The sequence below is a fragment of the Pelecanus crispus genome, chromosome 10, assembly GCF_030463565.1.
Source record: "Pelecanus crispus isolate bPelCri1 chromosome 10, bPelCri1.pri, whole genome shotgun sequence".
NCBI lineage: Eukaryota > Metazoa > Chordata > Aves > Pelecaniformes > Pelecanidae > Pelecanus > Pelecanus crispus.
In genome coordinates, this window is record NC_134652.1 from 192,793 (window position 1) to 212,066 (window position 19,274).

The window sequence follows — 19,274 nt, forward strand, 5'->3', positions numbered from 1 at the left end:
CTTCTGCTTCTAAAAGCTTCTGTGTGTTACCATTCGGTGATACCATGTCCGTACGTGATGAGTAGTTCTTAACCTCCTGCTGAATTTAAAATGGAGTGGGATCTGTTTTCTATCTTCAGTATTTCACTTGTCCTCGTACTGTGGTCAGTCAGCTTTGACAATTTGTCAATGGTATCTGACACCCTAAAATGGCCTTAACAGATGTTTGTGTTATTTGTGTTCACAAATTTCCCTCGTGGATGTTGCTGTAGTATCTTTGAATAATATGTTTGAATTAACTTTCAAGCTAGAATCTTCTCCCTATTATGTTACCTGTACTTTCTCTGCTTTCTCTGAGCACGTGTGCAGAACAACTGATCACCGGTCCCTTTAAAACTTTGTATACATTTGAAAAGTATTTTCTAATGTCCAGTTAGCCTTTTATATTTCTAAATTAAACAAACTGTGATGTTTTCTAAATCTCAGTCAAATTTTGCTGTTTTCTTCTTGACTCTTGCTAACTTAGAAATTAAGAACCATCCCAGTATGTGCAATCCTAGCTTGGTTCCCTTGTGCTGTGTGTTGTAATGTACTTTTAAGATACACTTTGTATTAGTTTTACAGTTTTTTCACTGCTGTGTTCCTAGATCATCTATGAAAATAGGAGTGGCACAACATCTCATGCTGTATGACTAGTAATCGTCGTTCACTTAGAAAAGATAAATTTGTCCTAATTTTGGTTTCCATCCTAAGGAATCCTTGTTAGCTGATTAAGATGCTTATGTTTTTAAGGGCCAAGTGCAACTTTTCTACTTTAGTATCTAATACCTCTCAGGCTCTTAATCCTGTTTTTTCTCCTTATCTAGGTAGTTCCCACTCATTGCTCAGTAGCTGCCTTATGCCAGTCCCAGAGTCCAGTAAATCAGTCCCAACTCTCTTGGAGTTTTTAGTTATTCTGTTCTGTCTCACTATAGAGAGCCCTCTGGTGTCATTCCCTTCCTGCCCCATCCAGTTCCACCTCTGCTTTGCCATTTCCACTGCGCCTTTCTCTTAGGCTTTAAAAAATGCCTTTTTATGATCCCATCCATCTTCTTCACACCCTCCCTTCAGGTGTTTGTACATACTGATGAGATCCCCCCTGAGCCACCTTCTCCAGGCTAAACAGCCCCAGCTCTCTCAGCCTTTCCTCATACGAGAGATGCTCCAGTCCCTTCATCATCTTTGTGGCCCCTCACTGGGCTCTCTCCACAGTGTCCATGTCTCTCTCATACTGGGGAGCCCAGAGCTGGGCACAGCGCTCCAGGTGTGGCCTCACCAGCGCTGAGCAGAGGGGAACGATCACCTCCCTCGACCTGCTGGCAACGCTGCTCCGAAGGCAGCCCAGGATGCTGTTAGACGCCTTTGTGGTGAGGGCGTGCTGCTGGCTTGTGTTCAGCTTGGTGTCCGCCAGGACGCCCAGGTCCTCCTCTGAAAAGCTGCTTCCCAGCTGCTTTAATGAGAAAAAGAGCATGCCTGACACACCATTCAGCTGACAAATTCTTGTTGGAGCTTTTCTGAAGAAAATAATACCTCAAGTGTTTTAATGGGACAAACCAATTTTTTTTTTTTTTTCCTTGGCTTTGGTCTTAGACGTTTCTGAGCTTTCTTTGCTGAAAGCTTAAAAAGTACGCAGCTTTGCAGTTTTGGAAAATTTCAGTCCTGATAATTAAAGTTTGGCAGAAATGAAAGAAACTGAAAATATAGTCTTAAAATTTGAAATCAGGAAAACATAGTAATAGGCAATGCTACTGATTTTTAGTTATTCTGTTTCTATGTCAGCAAGTTATTATGGCAGCGTGTTTTATTTGAGATTGGCCTGAAAATAAAAATTGAGGTGAACATATTGAAATAGGAAAATAATGTACTGATTTATAAAAGTCATATTCAAACTGCATTAACAATTTTTTTTGTTCTGTTCTAGGAAGAGTTTGAAAAGTTTGTGCTGTTTTTTATGAAGGCAATAGATTTTGCCACCCATGATCAAAGGTAGGCCCTACTGATAGGATTAACTCTTTAAATCTCAGGAAATGTTACGGAGTTAGGTTTTCATAGTAGTTTGTCTCAGATTTTCACTAGGTAGTCTGGAGTTGTGTTGTGGGGTGTTTTTTTTTTTTTTTTCTTTTGTGTATTTTCCTTCCATTTTGTTACTGCACTTCTGTAACTGCTGTGTGTGCTGCAACAATATAAGAATACCGAACAGTCTTAAACAGACAGGATGAATCAGCCTGTTTAAGGCTGGTAGATATCTTGAGCGTTTCTTCCCCATTTATATTAATGCTCTGTAGAAGGAGAGCGCCATGTTAGCTTATTTTAAGTGGTTAATTACTGGGTAGAGTGTAGTTGTAGGAGTTACTGTGCTTTTACTGTTCTTGAGCTGTACTTGTGTTCTCAGTTCTTAGTCAGGATTGGTTCTTATCTAAACATATAGGCAAAGTTCCAATTTTTGCTTCTTAGAAGTGTCGTAAAAATATTCTGTCTGTAATTTTATGTTTATCTAAGTCCATGAAATACTAAATTATTGATTCTTGTTTTTCAGATACTATTTTTTGATATATAATGCCTCAGTTCTTTATTGGGAACTTGTGAGGCCGTATCTTAAGCCTGGGTTCCGCTGTTGTCTTATTCCCAGCCTTTCTCAGATTGTTAAAGCATTAAACCAAACTGAAGAGCAAGACAATGAATGGAGAGCAGAACTCATGATGTAAGTTTAATTGTGTTTTTTCATATGGGCATTCTGTAGTCCTCTTGTACGTGTGGCTGTCACCTGAGGCAGTCTTTACTAATGTATGCTTCACTGGTAACATTGTAGAGAGATTTATTGTGGAAAGCTTAATTCATAACTTATAAAGATATGTAAATGTACACTTAACTTAAAAGATGCTTCATTTTAATATTTACTTTGAGGTTAAAATTTTAGTGGCCGAGGCAGTTAGGCCCTAGCTCTGATCTGAAGTATGACAGGCATTTTGGATGTAGTGTTTGAGTCATTGCTTATGTTCAGTCCTTTTAAGCGAGTGTCGTGGTTCAGCCCCAGCCAGCAACCAAGCACCACGCAGCCGCTCGCTCACTGCCCCTGCCCTGCTGGGATGGGGGAGAGAATCGGAGGAGTGAGAGTGAGAAACACTCCTGGGTTGAGATGAGAACAGTTTAATAATTGAAATAAAGTAAAATAGTAATGATAATAATAACAATATAATAATAACATGCAAAGCAAGTGATGCCCAATGCAATTGCTCCCCACCCGCCGACCGATGCCCAGCCAGTTCCCAAGCAGCAATCGCTACTCCGCGGCCAACCCCCCCAGTTTCTATACTGCCCATGACGCCGTATGGTATGGAATGGCTCTTGGGGCAGTTGGGGTCAGCTCTCCTGGCTGTGCCCCCTCCCAGCTCCTTGTGCCCCTGGCAGAGCAGGGGAAGCTGGAAAGTCCTTGCCTGGCATAAGCAGCGCTGAGCAACAACTAAACCATCAGCGTGTTATCAGCGTTATTCTTATCCTAAATCCAAAACACAGCACTGTGCCTGCTGCTAGGAAGAAAATTAACTCTATCCCAGCTGAAACCAGGACAGCGAGGAGAAAGACAAACTCCTGTTTTCTTTAAGAACTGTTTTCTTTAGGTAAAGAAACATAACCTTTAAATAGATAAACAAAGATCTCTTTTTGTCCTCTGATCCCTGAAGAGAAAGGAACAGCCTGGCAAGGTTGTGAGAATGTATTCAGGATACCTTCTAATTTCCTCATTCTTCATTATGAAGATTTTATATATATTGACCTAAGTTATCTTTCTTTTTTTTTTTGCCTCTTGTTAACCCATAACTGTATGTTGAAATGAAACTTTATGAAAAAACAGTGAGCAAAATAAGTATTTGCATTGCAAATACGACAATTAAGAATACAGAGATGAGTTGTCAGCGGTAGTGATGCGGTTTTTATATGTCAGTCACATGCTTTAATGTACAATTTGGTACTGTATGGTTCTTATCAATGTAATTAGTTTAGATCAAGCTTTTTCCTTTCTAATTAGTATGATACCCAGTTTTCTTCAGTATTAAATTAAAGGCTGTCCCTGCTAATTTGTATACACTGCTTGGCCTAATGTTTCAAAGCATAAATTAAATAGGTCATCTTTTAACCAGTCTTAGGCAAAATAAGAGCCCAAAAGTTACGAAAAGGAGAATAACGTGCATAAACAAGGCTATTAAGATTTAAACCAACAGGTTTTCTTTCTGGGAGTTAACGAAGGAAAATAAATTGTTATTTGGGCGTTAAACCTCCCAACAAGGTGAATTTGCAGAATATCTTTAAGTATTATGTAAAAAATTTAGAATTGAAAGTCCCATAATTTTTAAGGAAAACATTAGTAATCTAAGGTTGGATAAAAATGCCTTCCACACTTATATCTGTCATAACTGAAATTTGTCAACAAATTTCATGTTTTATTTAGGAAATATATAGGTTTTTATGCATACATACTGTTCAGAAGTGTGTAGTGTAATTTACACTGAATTAAATAATTACTTCTAGTCAGAATCTTTAGCAATTGATATTTCACTGAAGACAGTTTGTGGCTGAAGAAGTACATTGTAGTTATTTTCCCCATTTCAAGGATGTTCTTATTAAGCATGACTGAAAGTCCTTATTGCTTGTATAAGGAAATGAAAAATGCAACCTGATTAAGTGTAATTTTAAAAGACAGGTACAAATACAGAGTTTTTAAATAGACATGTATGTTGTTACTTTCTGCTATAGCTGCTGGGTTTTAAGTGACTGAATAAATTAATACTTTTTGATACGTTGCTTTTAAATAAATTTTTCTGTAATGAGAATAGCAGAAAGGTACATGTTAACATATTATACAATATGCTTAAATAATTATCAGTGTATCTATTGAAAATATCCTGTTTGTTTGAGCTATGTTTGAGCGGCCTCAGTCTGACTTCCCATTGCATGTTGAATGGTGTATATACAATGACATCTGCACACTTCTTTTTCAGACATCATCAGTAGGTTGTTCAGATGATAGAATTTGAATATTTTTGTGTTTAAACGTGGTCACTTCTGCTAAGAAAAAATATGTGTGAAGGAGTTTTCTTCAGACAGAGTAGACGGTTTTAGCAAAAGTCTTGGAAACTATTTTCCTAGGAAGTATGGGATCCTAGTTAAAACATTAGTTTTCCTTTAATTCTTTAGAATATGAGAGCCTTTGACAATTGAGGCTGACTAAATTGCTTGAGTTAACAGTCCTGAGTTATCGCAAAGCATACATTTCTCAGTGAGAAGCCCCTGGTTCTGCCATCTTCACAAACAGTTGAGGTAGGAGGGGACTTCTCAAGATCACCTAGTCCAACCCTCCTGCTCAAGCATCTTGGTACAATATAGTTGATAGTTGTTGAGAGCACTGTGTCATTTTTTTATGGAGTGGCTACATATATTTAAGTTTGGCTGGCTTCTTTTTAGGGTATAATTGTATAAACTACGTGTATGGCCAGATTATTGTGTCATTTTAATTAATCTAACTGAAAGGCTTAAATGATTAATTCCTTGACTTAGATTAGAAGTGAAGCTGTGCTGTGGAAATTTAGATCAATGGTAAATAAGATGTATAAGGCATACGCTAATATAATGTTCTCAATGTCTCTGACAGCTGTTCACTAACAAGAAGAAATTTTATTATTCCGAATGCAGGCAAAAATAAGGTCCTAATGTTACTTCTGTTTATATATATTTGGACCTTTTGGCAGAGTTTCACTTGGTTTTAGAATCATAGAATCATTTAGGTTGGACAAGACCTTTAAGATCATCAAGTCCAACTGTAAACCTAACACTACCAAGTCCACACTAAACCATGTCCCTAAGCGCCACGTCTACATGTCTTTTAAATAGCTCCAGGCATGGTGACTCAGCCACTTCCCTGGGCAGCCTGTTCCAGTGCTTGATAACCCTTTCCGTGAAGAATTTTTTCCTAATATCCAATGTAAACCTCCCCTGGTGCAACTTGAGGCTGTGTCCTCTCATCCTATCACTTGTTACTTGGGAGCAGAGACCAACACCCCCCTCACTGCCCCCTCCTTTCAGGGAGTTGTAGAGAGCGATCAGGTCTCCCCTGAGACTCCTCTTCTCCAGGCTGAACACCCCCAGCTCCCTCAGCTGCTCCTCATCGGACTTGTTCTCCACACCCTTCACCAGCTTCGTTGCCCTTCTCTGGACACGCTGCAGCACCTCAATGTCCTTCTTGTAGTGGGAGGCCCAAAACTGGACACAGTATGTGAGGTGCAGCCTCACCAGTGCTGAGTACAGGAGGACAGTCACTTCCCTGCTCCTGCTGGCCGCACTATTTCTGCTTTGTATGTTAAGTTTTTCTAAAATAAATCTAAAGAACAAATATTAAAGCATCTGAACTGATAGTATCTGATTTGCAGTCTCTGATTGCAGTTCATATTTTACTGAGGTATAAATTTTAAGAGAAAGAGCTATCTGTTAGATAATTTCAAGTCTTTGCTAGTGAGAACAGATGATTCTGGATTGAGCAGCACATGCAGCCAAAGTTACTGTCGCGGTTTAACACCAGCCAGCAACTAAGCACCACACAGCCACTCACTCGCCCTCCTTCCGCGGGATGGGGGAAGAGAATTGGAAGGGTAAAAGTGAGAAAACTTGTGGGTTGAGATGAGAACAGTTTAATAATTGAAATAAAATAAAACAATAATAATAATAGTAGTAATAATAATACTACTAAATTGTCATGAAAAACAAAGTAAGAGAGAAATAAAACCCAAGAAAGACAAGTGATGCAAATGAAGACAATTGCTCACCACCAGCCGACCAACGCCCAGCCAGCCCCTGAGCAGCCCGCCCTGCCAACCTTCCTCCTAGTTTTATCAGTGAGCACGATGCCGTATGGTCTGGAACATCCCTTGGGGCAGTCAGGGTCAGCTGTCCCAGCTGCATCCCCTATCAACTTCTTGTGCACCCCCAGCCTGCTCGCTGGTGGGGTGATATGAGGAGCAGAAAAGGCCTTGGCTCTCTGTAAGCACTGCTCAGCAGTAACTAAAACATCCCTGTATTACCAACGCTGTTTCCAGCACGACTCCAAAGCATAGCCCCATACTAGCTACTATGAAGAAACTTAACTCTACCCCAACCAAAACCAGCACAGGTCTTCATAAGTCACTAAGGAAAAGTAATGTTAGAAAGCAATCTAGTCAATATGCATACAGATTTATTGTGTCTTCAGTATTTAGTTTCAGTGAAAGAAACAACAAATAATATCCAAAACCTCAGTAAAAATAAATCACAAGTAAAACAAAGTCGCTGGAGCAGAAAATTGTTGTTAATGGGAAGCTCTGAGACTTGGAATACACAGTGGAACTGAACCAAGGGTAAAGGTACATACTTTCACAAGCTATTCCAAAATTTTAGGACAAGTTCATTACATAGTTACTATCTTGCTTCAAAAAAAAAAAAAAACACCAACCTGACAGGTGATGTCTGGAATAACCCTGACAGGTGATGTCTAGAGATACAGCATATACTTTAGGATTGCAAGGCTGTTCCTGTGGGAAGAGAGCTCATGAGACGGGCAGTGCAGTCTCCTGCTCAAAGGTGGCTCAGCTGTGGAGGCAGGCGTAGGACTGTATCCAGGCAGGTCTGGGAGCCGGCAGGGATGGGGACTGCACAGCCTCTCTGAGCTGAGCAGCTCTGCTTGACTGTCCTCACCGGGAGAAGGTTTTTCTTTATTACCACCCTGAACCTCCCTCGTTGCAGCATACACCCAGTGTCACTTGTCTTCCTGCCATGCGCCTTAGTAAAGGGGCTGGGACCATCCCCTCGGCGCCCTGCGCACATGCCTCTGCGATGTACGTCTGTGCCCCTGTTACTGCAGGCCGAGACGCTGCTGACCGCCCTTCGTTGCAGAGCGCAGTGCTGGTGTTCAGGGCTGTTCACCAGGACCCCCGGGTCCTTTTCAGGAGATCTGCTTTACAGAATTTTTTTAATACTTTCATCAGGCACAAGGCCTGGGAGACCTTTCTGGTGAAGACTGAGGCAAAGGCAGCATTGAGTCTCAGCTCTCATCTTCTAATTTGAAGATTATACGGAATACAGAAAGTTAGAAAATAGATATTTTTGTAATACTTGATTCTGCTAGTAAAGTAATTTGTTGTTGGTAATTTTACTTTTAGAACGGAACTGAATGTTTTTTTCCTAAGCAAGATTAAAATGGAAGTAAAAAAATCCCCACAATCAACCCAGTGCAGTATTGGTACTGTTACACACATTTGCATTATTACCAATTATTTAATAATAATTGGTAATAAATTGTGTATCAATATCAATGTATTACCATTCTTATATTTCCTGAGTAAAGCTGGAGCATAAACCTTGAGATATCGCTACTGAGAGAAACAGTTTTATGTGCAAAATGAAGAGTGTCCATGTAATTTTTCAAGGTCAGACAACCTTATCTCAGAGGTGTTTTCATCTGCTATTCTACACACCATTTCCAGTTCCTGTTACACCTCTGCCACAGTTTTTTCTTTTATCTTTGTGAACTTTTCTATTGCTTTGGTCTATGACTGACGGTTTATTGCTATGCAGCATTTTCTTTATAAGCTTGGAACTGGAGGGAAATAAAAAATTAAGTAACAAAACATTCCAAAGGGTATGGTAAATAAAGGTTATCTAGAATACCATGCATGCAGGTTTTTTATACCAAACATACTCTTGTTGAGATATTGATGAGAGCTAGCAAGTGCACACAGTGTGTTTATGTTGTGAAACTAATGGTAACATTCATTTTTTCTTGCATTTATATTTATTTTTTTAATAATGTTTTAATTGTTGTCATTGTTGTTAATTTACTTCATGGAATCACAGGCTCTTTTTCAGTTAAATCAGATAGAGTATTGAAAATCCAGTAGATGTGTTGCAGTTCCCAACATGAATAGTTTTATTTTGCTAGATTGCTTTGAAATGCTAGCTTTTCCAGTAGTTAAGGGAGAATCTTAGAATACATCTCACAGAAACAGTTTTCTCATACAACTTTAAATAATTAATCGTTTTAATTCCAGGTGTCCTGTTGAGAAACGTTTTCACAAAAATCTCCTTTTCCAAGATTATTTTTGTGATCTGCAGTAAATGTATGTTAACAGCTGTGTATCTCTGGAAGAAACAAAGGCCTAGAATCTCTTTTGTGTTGAGTCAATGCTTTATAGCACTAATCGCTTGTACTGCATTTAGGAGTGGTACCTTGAATATAAAGAGTCACTTGAAAAAAACATAAATAAGAATTATTTCAGAAAGTGTTAATAAATATTTAATACAAATATTTATTTGATCTGCAGAAATTTACTTGAGTGCTTCCTGGATGCTTCAAAACTGAAAGAAGCAAAAGAGTTTTCATCTACTGCAGCAATCTTTATTAAGGAAAATGTTCCAGATAAATACTCTCAAATATTTTCTCTAATGGTAATGCTGTAAAATGTTTTAAACTCCCAGTAAGGCAGGAGCTTTCTCTACATTTCATAAGATCATATTTATAATTGTTAAATATATTGTTTCCTTCATTTAAATTTTGTGAGCTTCCAAATGATACAGTAGATATGCAGAGATTTTTACAATTTGTATATTTTTTGATACTCTAAGATAAAGAGCTCCCCGCTGCTCCATATTGTTTTAATACAGCATAATATTATTGGGATAACTATTGCTAACCCTAAAAATTCTGTTTGGGAATAATTACTATTAACACAGAAGGTGCAGTGGGTGCAACTTAACCTGCTTTATGCCGTTGGGGGCGTATTTAGCATCTGTTGACTTTTGTCATGCTGGTAAATACTTAAGTGACCCAACTTGAACCCCATAAATGGTTCTGGGAATTGGAGCATGTGACAATAGTTCACATTTTTTGCATGCCCTTAATTTGGGAAATAAGAGGGTGAAGACAAATGTGGCAAAGGCAGAAATAGGCAAATAAAACTTGGAAGTTGCATGCAGTCATATTTTCTTTCATTCTGCTACACTGTCTATTGTCTTTTTTATCCACTCTGAATCACTGCATTTCAAGAGTGTACGTTTATATTATAAAGTTCTCTAACATTTTAATTAAGAGAACCAATATCCAACCTTCTAGAGGTGCAATATTAATGAAGCAATAACATTTAGGCAAGGTCAGAATGGCTTTTGTATTTTTTTAGAGGCAGTGTTGAGCAAAGCTATTTGACAGTGGCCTTAAACAGAAGAATAAAGTAGTTCTAAAATTGTACTTGGGCTATGTGTCTCATCAGGGCTACAGAAGTCTGATCCACACTGTTGAGTGCTTTAGTAACAGCGTAATTAAGTCCTGCAAAACTTACTGTTCGAGTACAGCTTAAGTAATCAGTATTGATTGCTATGGGCAGTGTGAGAGAGTCAGAAGAAATGATGTGCACGTTTAATGCGTAACTGTACAGTTAAATTGACATAACTACAGTTTATTGTCATTTCTTCATAATATTTTTTGTTACATATAATTTATAGTTACAGATAAATTTGAAAGCTAGATGAGATTGTTTCAGAATGAGTGCTATCAAAAGGTGTTATTAAAAATGCATTAATTAGAATTCTAATGCAGATGTTAGTTCCACATTTAGATTTCTGCTAATACTTCTGACGCTCACTATGTGAAGGTTAGTATAGCTCTACTAGGTGATCTTTGTGCTCTCTGTGCAGAACAGCATAGGTTATCGTAGTAGCCTCACTGCCCTTAAAAGTCCACGAAAAAGCCTACAGTCAACATACCTGCTTTATTTTAGCCCTGTTGAGTGTCTGTCCTTTGCTTGCTTGTTTAGTCAATTAATAATTAAATTGTTCTTTTATAGGTATATCACAAACTAATGGATATTTCCCAGGTAGAGAAGGAAATACAAAATTCCATCCATTTTTCAGTTATTTATAAAATGCAGATGTTAAAATTGTAAGTATAAAATGTATCCTTCCACTTCTACTTTGATCCTTGATATTACAGATTAGGGTCAGGGTCTGGTATCCCATATGCCAGTAGAAAAATCTAGTGCAAAGATTAGTTCCTGCAACAGAAAACTGTAATGACAGTTTGGGTAGTAACTGTCAGGCCTGTCTAGAGAACAGCCTCAGCTAAGAAGTGAGATAGTTCTTTGAGAATGTAGGGAACAGCGTGTTGTACAGATATTCTCAGGTGAAAGAATTTAAGAGATTGAAAGACATTTTTGTGTCCGACAGATTGTGGTTTGGTACACAAGTTGTGTGTAAGAGTGAAGATGAAGTGGAGAAATCGTACCTAAAATACAATGCATGAATCGCAAGGATGGGAAGCATAATACTTTTTAAACTTTTTAATTTTTAAAGGCATAAACCAATTTTGAAAATTAGACTTCATAACAAAATCTCGTTTAATTTTTTTTTTTTTAATGTCTCAGTGCTTCCCCATTTAAAAAGTATTAATTCTTTTTGTAGTAACAGTGGATTAATTTGTGTTGACATTATAGGAAATTAGTTTTGCACACCATTTTTCTTTGCATCTGGAATAAAATTTACCATCTGAAATATTAATTCTTATGCTGGAGTGTTCTTTGTGTTTTGTATCTGCTGTCTCTGACTAACTTACTTGGCATACTGAAGTAGGTTTTGTTGACTTGATTTTTAATTTTTTTTTTGTCTGGTATTTCAAAATCCAGGCATCCCACTGATACATTGGACTAAGAGCCATCCATTCTTAAGTTAGGAGGGTTATTTCAAATTTTTAATGCAATAATATCTCTTGTGAAAAATTATGATCAATTCCTAATATATTGCAGGCAGTGGGACACAAATGAATTTCCAAGTGATGCCACCGCAAATCTGAATTCTGTATATGTACTTTTGAAACAGTACGATGTACCTGCGGCATCTGTTCTCAGTGTGAAGTGAGTGTCATTTGTCATAGCCCTGTGAAAGTTGATGCTGAAGCTGATCCTGCTTCTACTGAAGACCGTCAAAATTCCCATTGACCTTGAAGAGAGCAAGCTTGTGCTTAGTTATAATAGTTTGTGTTGCGTTAACGCTTAGGTCATCTTAAAGAAAGACAAAGGTTCTATTAGGCTTTATTAAAGAACCCAAGATTAAATATCTTCTTCCATATAGCTGTTTGCATAACGTGATTAAATCTTTCCATAACCCTTTGTTATTGATAAAATGAGATTTTTAAAAGGTCTTAGAATTGACAAGTGCTTTTCAGACTTTAGGTCGTTTTTAGCTTTTCTTGGGGCCCTTCCCAATTCTTCAGCATAATTTTGAAATGCAGACTAAACTGAACACTCTATTCCAGTAGTTCTATCACAGCTGTTACATTGGAAATAATACTACATTTTTACTCATTAAGGTCAATCTTCTTTGACGATAGTCAGGTGTCTCATTAATTCTCCTGTCCCAGACAGTACAGTGTGCTCATTAGGTTATTTACAGAGATCCAAAAATTTAGAACACAATGTCCTACTGTGTGTGTTCTGTGTTCTTAGTTCCTAAATAATTGACCGATGGAGTTGACTGTTTTAACTTGTGTGCCAGTTGACTGCATTGTATTTACAGAATTACCTGCAATCTTCATTTGCTATTTCACCATCTTTGTGCTGCATACATTTCATTCTGCATTTTTTATGCTCTTCAGGAACAGTTTGTGCAAGACTACAGTAGAGCTATATTAATTATTTTCCATAAACAGATGAACTTCTGTGTTTTTCATGTAGCCAACTTTAATCTTTTTCCTTTTTCCTTGTTAACCATGAGCATTACTGGTATAATCACATGTCCTCTAATATTCAGATGACTTCAAGGTTTTCAGATATATTGCACAAAGTTACTTTCATATAGTTTTTTTCTAATTCCATAAACGAGCAGTACCAGATTCTCTGAAGTGATGTTTTTCTATTTTTGAAGGATCCCTTTGATTCTGGAATTAGCTCGTTTTTCTATGAAAGTAAACTGCATTAAGCTTGCATATGATTGTATACTTGATCTGAAGAGAGCTGGGATTACTGTAAGTATTAATTACGGTTGATCTTTTTTTTTTTCTTTTTTTTTTTTTTTTTTTACAACACCCCCACCCTTGTGATTATACTTTAAAAATAATATTGATGGTTCTGGGATCTTCTGTCCATCTCTGTATTGTTTATATATTCATTAGTATAAACAATTACTTGGATAAGTGGTCTATTCCTAAACTAGAGAGAAGATGTCAGGTCAGAGGGTAGGGTATGGGTAGAATAGGGTAATTAGTAATGCAGTTAGATTTGGCAAATAAATGTTAACTGTTAATTTTTGCCTATGTTTTTTAAATGTTATGTGTGGAACAGTTTGACTGGAAGTTAAATGCTGCCTGTGGGTTTTGAAGATTTAACCAGTTTACTCATTGAGATTGTAATTGGTCATCAAGACGTAAGCTCTAGCAGCAGCTAGTGTTACATGCATTCACTTTAGTCTTCATGAGTACAATATCAGCGTTGTGGAACAGCATCTGTATTCCAATTTTGATGAGGTGAAAACAGAGCATTTGTCTGGAGCATCATTAGGGGACTCATGGAAGGAGGAGTTCAAAAAAACTTGCCAAAAATAAAAGTTCCAAAGTTGTTACCTTTTCCGGAAAGTAGGACTTCGCAGTACGGTTCTCATTGGAGCAAGAAATCCAGAGACATTGTGCCACAAACTGCACTCCTTAATCCTTTCCTTTATGTGGACCTTTCCTGATAGTGTTTGTTCCTATACATTTCCCAGTTTCCTTTAGTAGGAATGATTCATTTTCCAGCAAACTATTATTTGACTTGTTATTCACTAACACTTAATATTTTTTACTCTGTAGTATTTTTATTACAATGTAGTATTTTTATTACAATGTTACTGCAGGAGTATTCCTAGGTTACAGTTTTGTGTGGTCTCCTTAATAACTGGTTTTCCAATGTGTGTGCCCTTTTTGATTCTTGCATCCAGCTGGTTCTGAGATTTGTTTTTTCTGTTTCTTCCCTGTTGTGGTGGTTTAACCCCAGCTGGCAACTAAGCACCACACCGCTTCTCACTCACTCCCCTCCCCCCAGCAGGATGGGGGAGAGAATCGGAAGGGTAAAAGTGAGAAAACTCATGGGTTGAGGTAAAAACAGTTTAATAATTAAAAAGAAAGAATAATAATAAATTGTAAGGAAAAGAGGAGAAAAAAAATAGAAAAATAAAACCCAAGAAAGACAAGTGATGCAAATGAAGACAATTGCTCACCACCAGCCGACCAACGCCCAGCCAGCCCCTGAGCAGCCCGCCCTGCCAACCTTCCTCCTATTTTTATCGGTGAGCACGATGCCGTATGGTCTGGAACATCCCTTGGGGCAGTCGGGGTCAGCTGTCCCAGCTGCATCCCCTATCAGCTTTCTGTGCACCCCCAGCCTGCTCGCTGGTGGGGCGGTGTGCGGAGCAGAAAGGGCCTTGGCTCTGTGCAAGCGCTGCTCAGCAGTAACTAAAACATCCCTGTATTACCAACGCTGTTTCCAGCACAGATCCCAAACGTAGCCGCATACCGGCTACTGTGAAGAAAACTAACTCTGTCCCATCCCAAACAGGTACACCCATTGAGAAACAGAACTGTTTGTCACTGTATTCAGAAAATCAGTATGTTTTTTCAGATGCAATAATGTATGAAAAAGTGCCTGTTTGCGTTGTGATCCCTGTAAGTTTTTAGTTATCTGAAGTATGCGTGTAAGGAAATATAAGAGGCAAATACTGCCAATCAAATTTCAAAACATACTTGCAAATTTCTGTTACAATGATCCTACTTTGAGTTAATTGTAACGTAAATTTTACTTATCCTCACTGAAATTTTTTTGTTCCGGGTGTCTGCTTCAGGCCCATTTTTTTTGAAAATTTCCCGCAAGTCTAAAATGATACACAATTCCATAGCATTCCACTGGAAGATGTCTTTTAAATCCCCTAGATCAAAGATTCACAAGGATTTAGATTGAATATTTGTATAGACTCTAACAGCGAGTATCCCTTCTGTGGCAGCAGTAGGAAAGCCTTGCTTCTATTTCAGCCTTCTCTTCTCCCTTAGAGTTAGCGGGCGTTTAACCATCTTCAGATTGCCCGGCATCGTTTTACAGTGACCTCTTCATGTTAGAGTGAGAGAAATCTATATCAAGTTCCAGTTCCTTGGCTTTTGCCAAATACTGCAGATTTCTCAGCCATAACATGAATTCCATCTCTCTATGTATTTGTTATTACATGATAGTGGCAGCTCTACATTCGTCTAAATTTTTCAAGGTCTCATCTATTTTCCGGTCATGGGGATGTTAAATTAAAAGAGGTCATGCTGAGTGATTTGATAATAGTTCATAATGAATGATGAATGGAGATGCTGCCTGGCTTTCCCTACTGCACCATATGAAACCAAATACAAAGTATCTTTGATGATCTATACATACAATTTCTGTGATTTAACAGCCAGATTTTTCCTGAGGTGTTAAAGATCTAACCTCTTCTTTCACTTAAAAGTTGCACTACCCATCAAGACGAATCCTTTCTGTCTTGACTAGCTCTCGTTTATTCCAAGCATGTACCTTTTTAATAACATTAGTGAGCAAGAATCTACTAGAACTGAAATCAAGTTACAGTATAGGAAAAATCAAGTGTACACTGGTTTTCTTATTGTGAAGTCTGGCAATGAACACTTTAAAAATACTGGTAAAGTTATTTTGCAGTTTCAGCTTAGTAAGAAGTGACTGCTGTTCAACAAATTCTACTCCCTTTTTATTGTTTCAGTTAATTAGTATAGTGGGAATTTCAGTAAGAAAGTACAGTGCTGTATTAGTGTAGTTGCATGGGTTTAATCTTCATTGTGTTCCTTTTTAATTATTAAAATTAGCATTTTGTATATTAATACTTCATAGGAGCAAGGGAAACTTATTGAAATAGAATGCCTGGAATGTGAATATGAAATTAAAAAAATTGGCACTAAAATTGTGACTTATACCAAAGGAGTTGTTGAGGTATGTTCTTTAACATTAACTTTGAGAGAAAAGCAAAAGTTTTAGTTTGTTAAACGTGAAAAATTGCATTGAGCTTGAGTGTCTTAATTACATTATACTGATCAGAAATTCTTTTAAACTTTGTGTTCTTTCTAATTGGGCTGCCAAGAAGAAAACGGAAAAATAAACAACAGTTGTATATTCCTCCCTTAAGTCTTCTGTCTGACTATAAAGGTTCGTAATATATTCCTTTCCAAGAGTAACGAAAGTAGCATTGAGGCATGCAAAGGCAACACTCTCTTGTTTCCATATTTTACATTCATGGGAGGTGGAATATCTCAAGTTGGAAGGGACCCATAAGGATGATGAAGTCCAACTCAACTATTACTGCATGTTATGGGCGAATTCTTATATTAGAGAAGTGCAGATTATTCCTGATAAATTGTCACACTGGGGAGGATTTTCTTAGATTTCCATAGTCAGTTGAGTCAGTTATAATTCAATGGGATTAGATAGATGCCTACAATGATCAATTTAGAGCAGCTATTAGAGGCACTTAAAGTTCCTGAAATGTGAAATATGAATATGCTTCATGGAAATGAATAGTGTTAGTGCATAAACTTACTCGTATCTACGACTGTTCTCATCTTGGGGTTCAGAAATTCCATTCACCTTTTGAAGAAAAAAAAAAAATTCCTCATAATATGAAACATTACTAAGACTGCTTAAATAAAAAATAGGATATGTAGATATTCAGGTATTTCTGAATATTTCTACTACAGTGTATGCAGTTGGAGAGTTTTGTGGTTTGATTTTTTTCTTTTTTTCTTTTTGATTGCATAACATCTAAAAAGAACTTAATAATTGGCAAGTGTCTGTTACTGAAGGTAAGGATTTGCTTTTAGATTTAACAGGAACCAAGTTTAATTGACAGTATGGCAAATCCCATTCATAATATTTCTTTTTTTCCTCTCCTACACTGCATTTGTAGCTTAGTATAAAAAAAAGAAGCAGCTAAGCCTTCTGAATTCACAAATATTTCACAATATGTGAAATGTATCAATTTCTGTTTATCGTAAGAAGGGGGACTAGCTGACAGACTTCTGCCTGAAACATGTAGTAGCAGCATGGAGTACCTAAAAGAAATACTCCTTAGTTATCAATGCCTATTTAAAAAAAAAAAAAGTTTTCATTAAAGAAAGTATTTAAAAAAAAATTACTAAAAAAAAAAAGCAGCTTTTGAACTCTGCTGGCTTATCTGTTGGAAACAGCCCTAAGATTAAAATTTGGAGGAACATGTAAAAAGTTGTATTCATTAAATGCAATATATGCTAATAAGTTTTTCATTTGTGTAGGCTCAGCTGGAATTGATAAAAAATCTTGAGTTAACCTTAAAACATGCAGTTCAGTTGGGAGATCCTGATGTGATTCAGGTTGTTTGTACAACCCTGTGGAATCTGTGCTTACCGCTACTACAGCACAATTTGCATCAACATGTGCGAAAGCCGTTGATATCAGTTGCTGATGTCCTTGAAGAGATTGACAGGTAACTTTCTATGCTGTGTACTTTTTTATTTGTTACTTTGAAAGGCCTAATGACCGAGCATCAAACTCATTTAAAAACTCAAGCTCTATGATGTTACGTGTCTTTCAAAATTTTCCGCTATCTTGTAATAAATTAATGTCTGCACGTTGCATACATTTCCTCGTTAATCATTTAAATATAGGTTCCTTTCAGGCAAAATCTCACATTATTTAATGGCCTGTAGCAAATACTGAAATTTGTTAGGAACTGAAAAATACTATAGTTCATCAAAATTATGTGACAAAATTCCAAAGCTGCAGTATGAGTAAATGTGTTGGAATGTGGTTTAGATTCTCGTATTAACATTACTTTTGTTGGTTAAAAACATACAATTAAAAAATTACTTCTAAAAAACATCATGGCTTCTGTATTACATGTCAAATAAGGCACTTCTTGCAAGATACTATTTTTGTATCTTTGGTGATACTTCTTTTTAATTGAAAAAACTCTTAAGAAAATGTATAATTTTTTTTAGATGTATTCTTCTGTTTGCTGTTATGCTGTACTTAGCCTTAAGCACCTAATTAGCTTCACCTTTTTTTGTTAATTTGAGTGGAACAAGTAAACCTTAGTATGTGGTACTTGGTTAAGTTTGGCCCTATGCATAGGCTGACTACTAAGAATAAAGATCATAACTTTTGTAGTAGAGCTAGTTACAATTGACATAATCTGTCATTTGAGCAGAAGAGTAGGTGGTTTCTGATAAAAGTATTACAGAGGAAGGTGAGGAATATATTTGCAGTGTTTTTAAAATGTAATTTTTTGGTTGCATAAAGAGGAAACAAGCATGAAGAAGCAGATACACGCATGTATAAAAACGCTATTTTGTATTACTGTACTGTTATTCAAGCATTTCTTATGCTTTCCATATAAAGATTGCAATATCAGCATATGCAACTTTGATGTTTATACTAAATGTCAGTAGTGACAATTTTTCTCTAAAAGCTTTCAGGTTAGGTTTTTGGGAGGGGTTAGAGTCTTGGCTTTTGTTATCCGTGTATTCCTAACAATCCAGTAGACTCAATCTCAGCTCTGAAGTGGTACTGTCTGCTAGAGATTGAATGAAGTCACTTGTCCCTATTAATTAATAGCTAAGTGGTAACTTCAGTGTGGTACTGAAAAAGAGTTCTGCTCATATGCAAAGATCAGTTAGTCTGCAAGATGTGTTGTGTTGCTTCCTCGTGACTGTGTTTGCTCATGCAGGGCTAATGGAAGTAAAATGCAGTTAAATTTTCTAAGTCATTTCATTAGAGGCATAACAGTGAAAATGAAAGAGACAAGTAAGTTAAAAAGGGAATATCTATTTTCATACTGGAGTCACTTTTAATTACTGATTTTCATTTTTGGGTAATTTTTAGGTCTAAGAATTTTAGTTTGCCTCATTTTAACAGTTTACATTTAAATTTGTATTCCTTAGCATGTTGATTTTGTTGCGTTGCCAAGTTCATATGGAAATAGCTCGTATTGAAGAAGATGGGGACAGAATAGAGGCTGCTGTGGAACATTTGCAAAAAGCTATACATCTGAACTACAGTGGGCAGTATCAAGAACATCTAAGATTGACTTTTAACCGTCTTCGTTTGTGCACTATGCTGTATAAGTCACCTGAGCGTCTGGAGGATCAGGCAGTAATGATGATTGAACAGGTAATCGTGAAGAGTAAGGTCAGTAGCTGAAAT

At 37.0% G+C, this 19,274-nt stretch overlaps 1 protein-coding gene across 1 annotated transcript in view; it reads left to right on the forward strand.

Annotated features, from left to right (window-relative positions):
- The window catches only part of CFAP46 (cilia and flagella associated protein 46), an 88,458-nt gene that overhangs the window by 2,393 nt on the left and 66,791 nt on the right, over positions 1-19,274 (forward strand). The window contains exons 4-12 of the mRNA XM_075717830.1: positions 1,940-2,004; positions 2,555-2,719; positions 9,360-9,483; positions 10,875-10,969; positions 11,829-11,936; positions 12,946-13,045; positions 15,933-16,031; positions 17,366-17,556; positions 19,013-19,241. Of these exons, the coding sequence (XP_075573945.1) occupies positions 1,940-2,004; positions 2,555-2,719; positions 9,360-9,483; positions 10,875-10,969; positions 11,829-11,936; positions 12,946-13,045; positions 15,933-16,031; positions 17,366-17,556; positions 19,013-19,241 (1,176 nt within the window). The remainder of the gene's footprint in view (positions 1-1,939; positions 2,005-2,554; positions 2,720-9,359; positions 9,484-10,874; positions 10,970-11,828; positions 11,937-12,945; positions 13,046-15,932; positions 16,032-17,365; positions 17,557-19,012; positions 19,242-19,274) is intronic.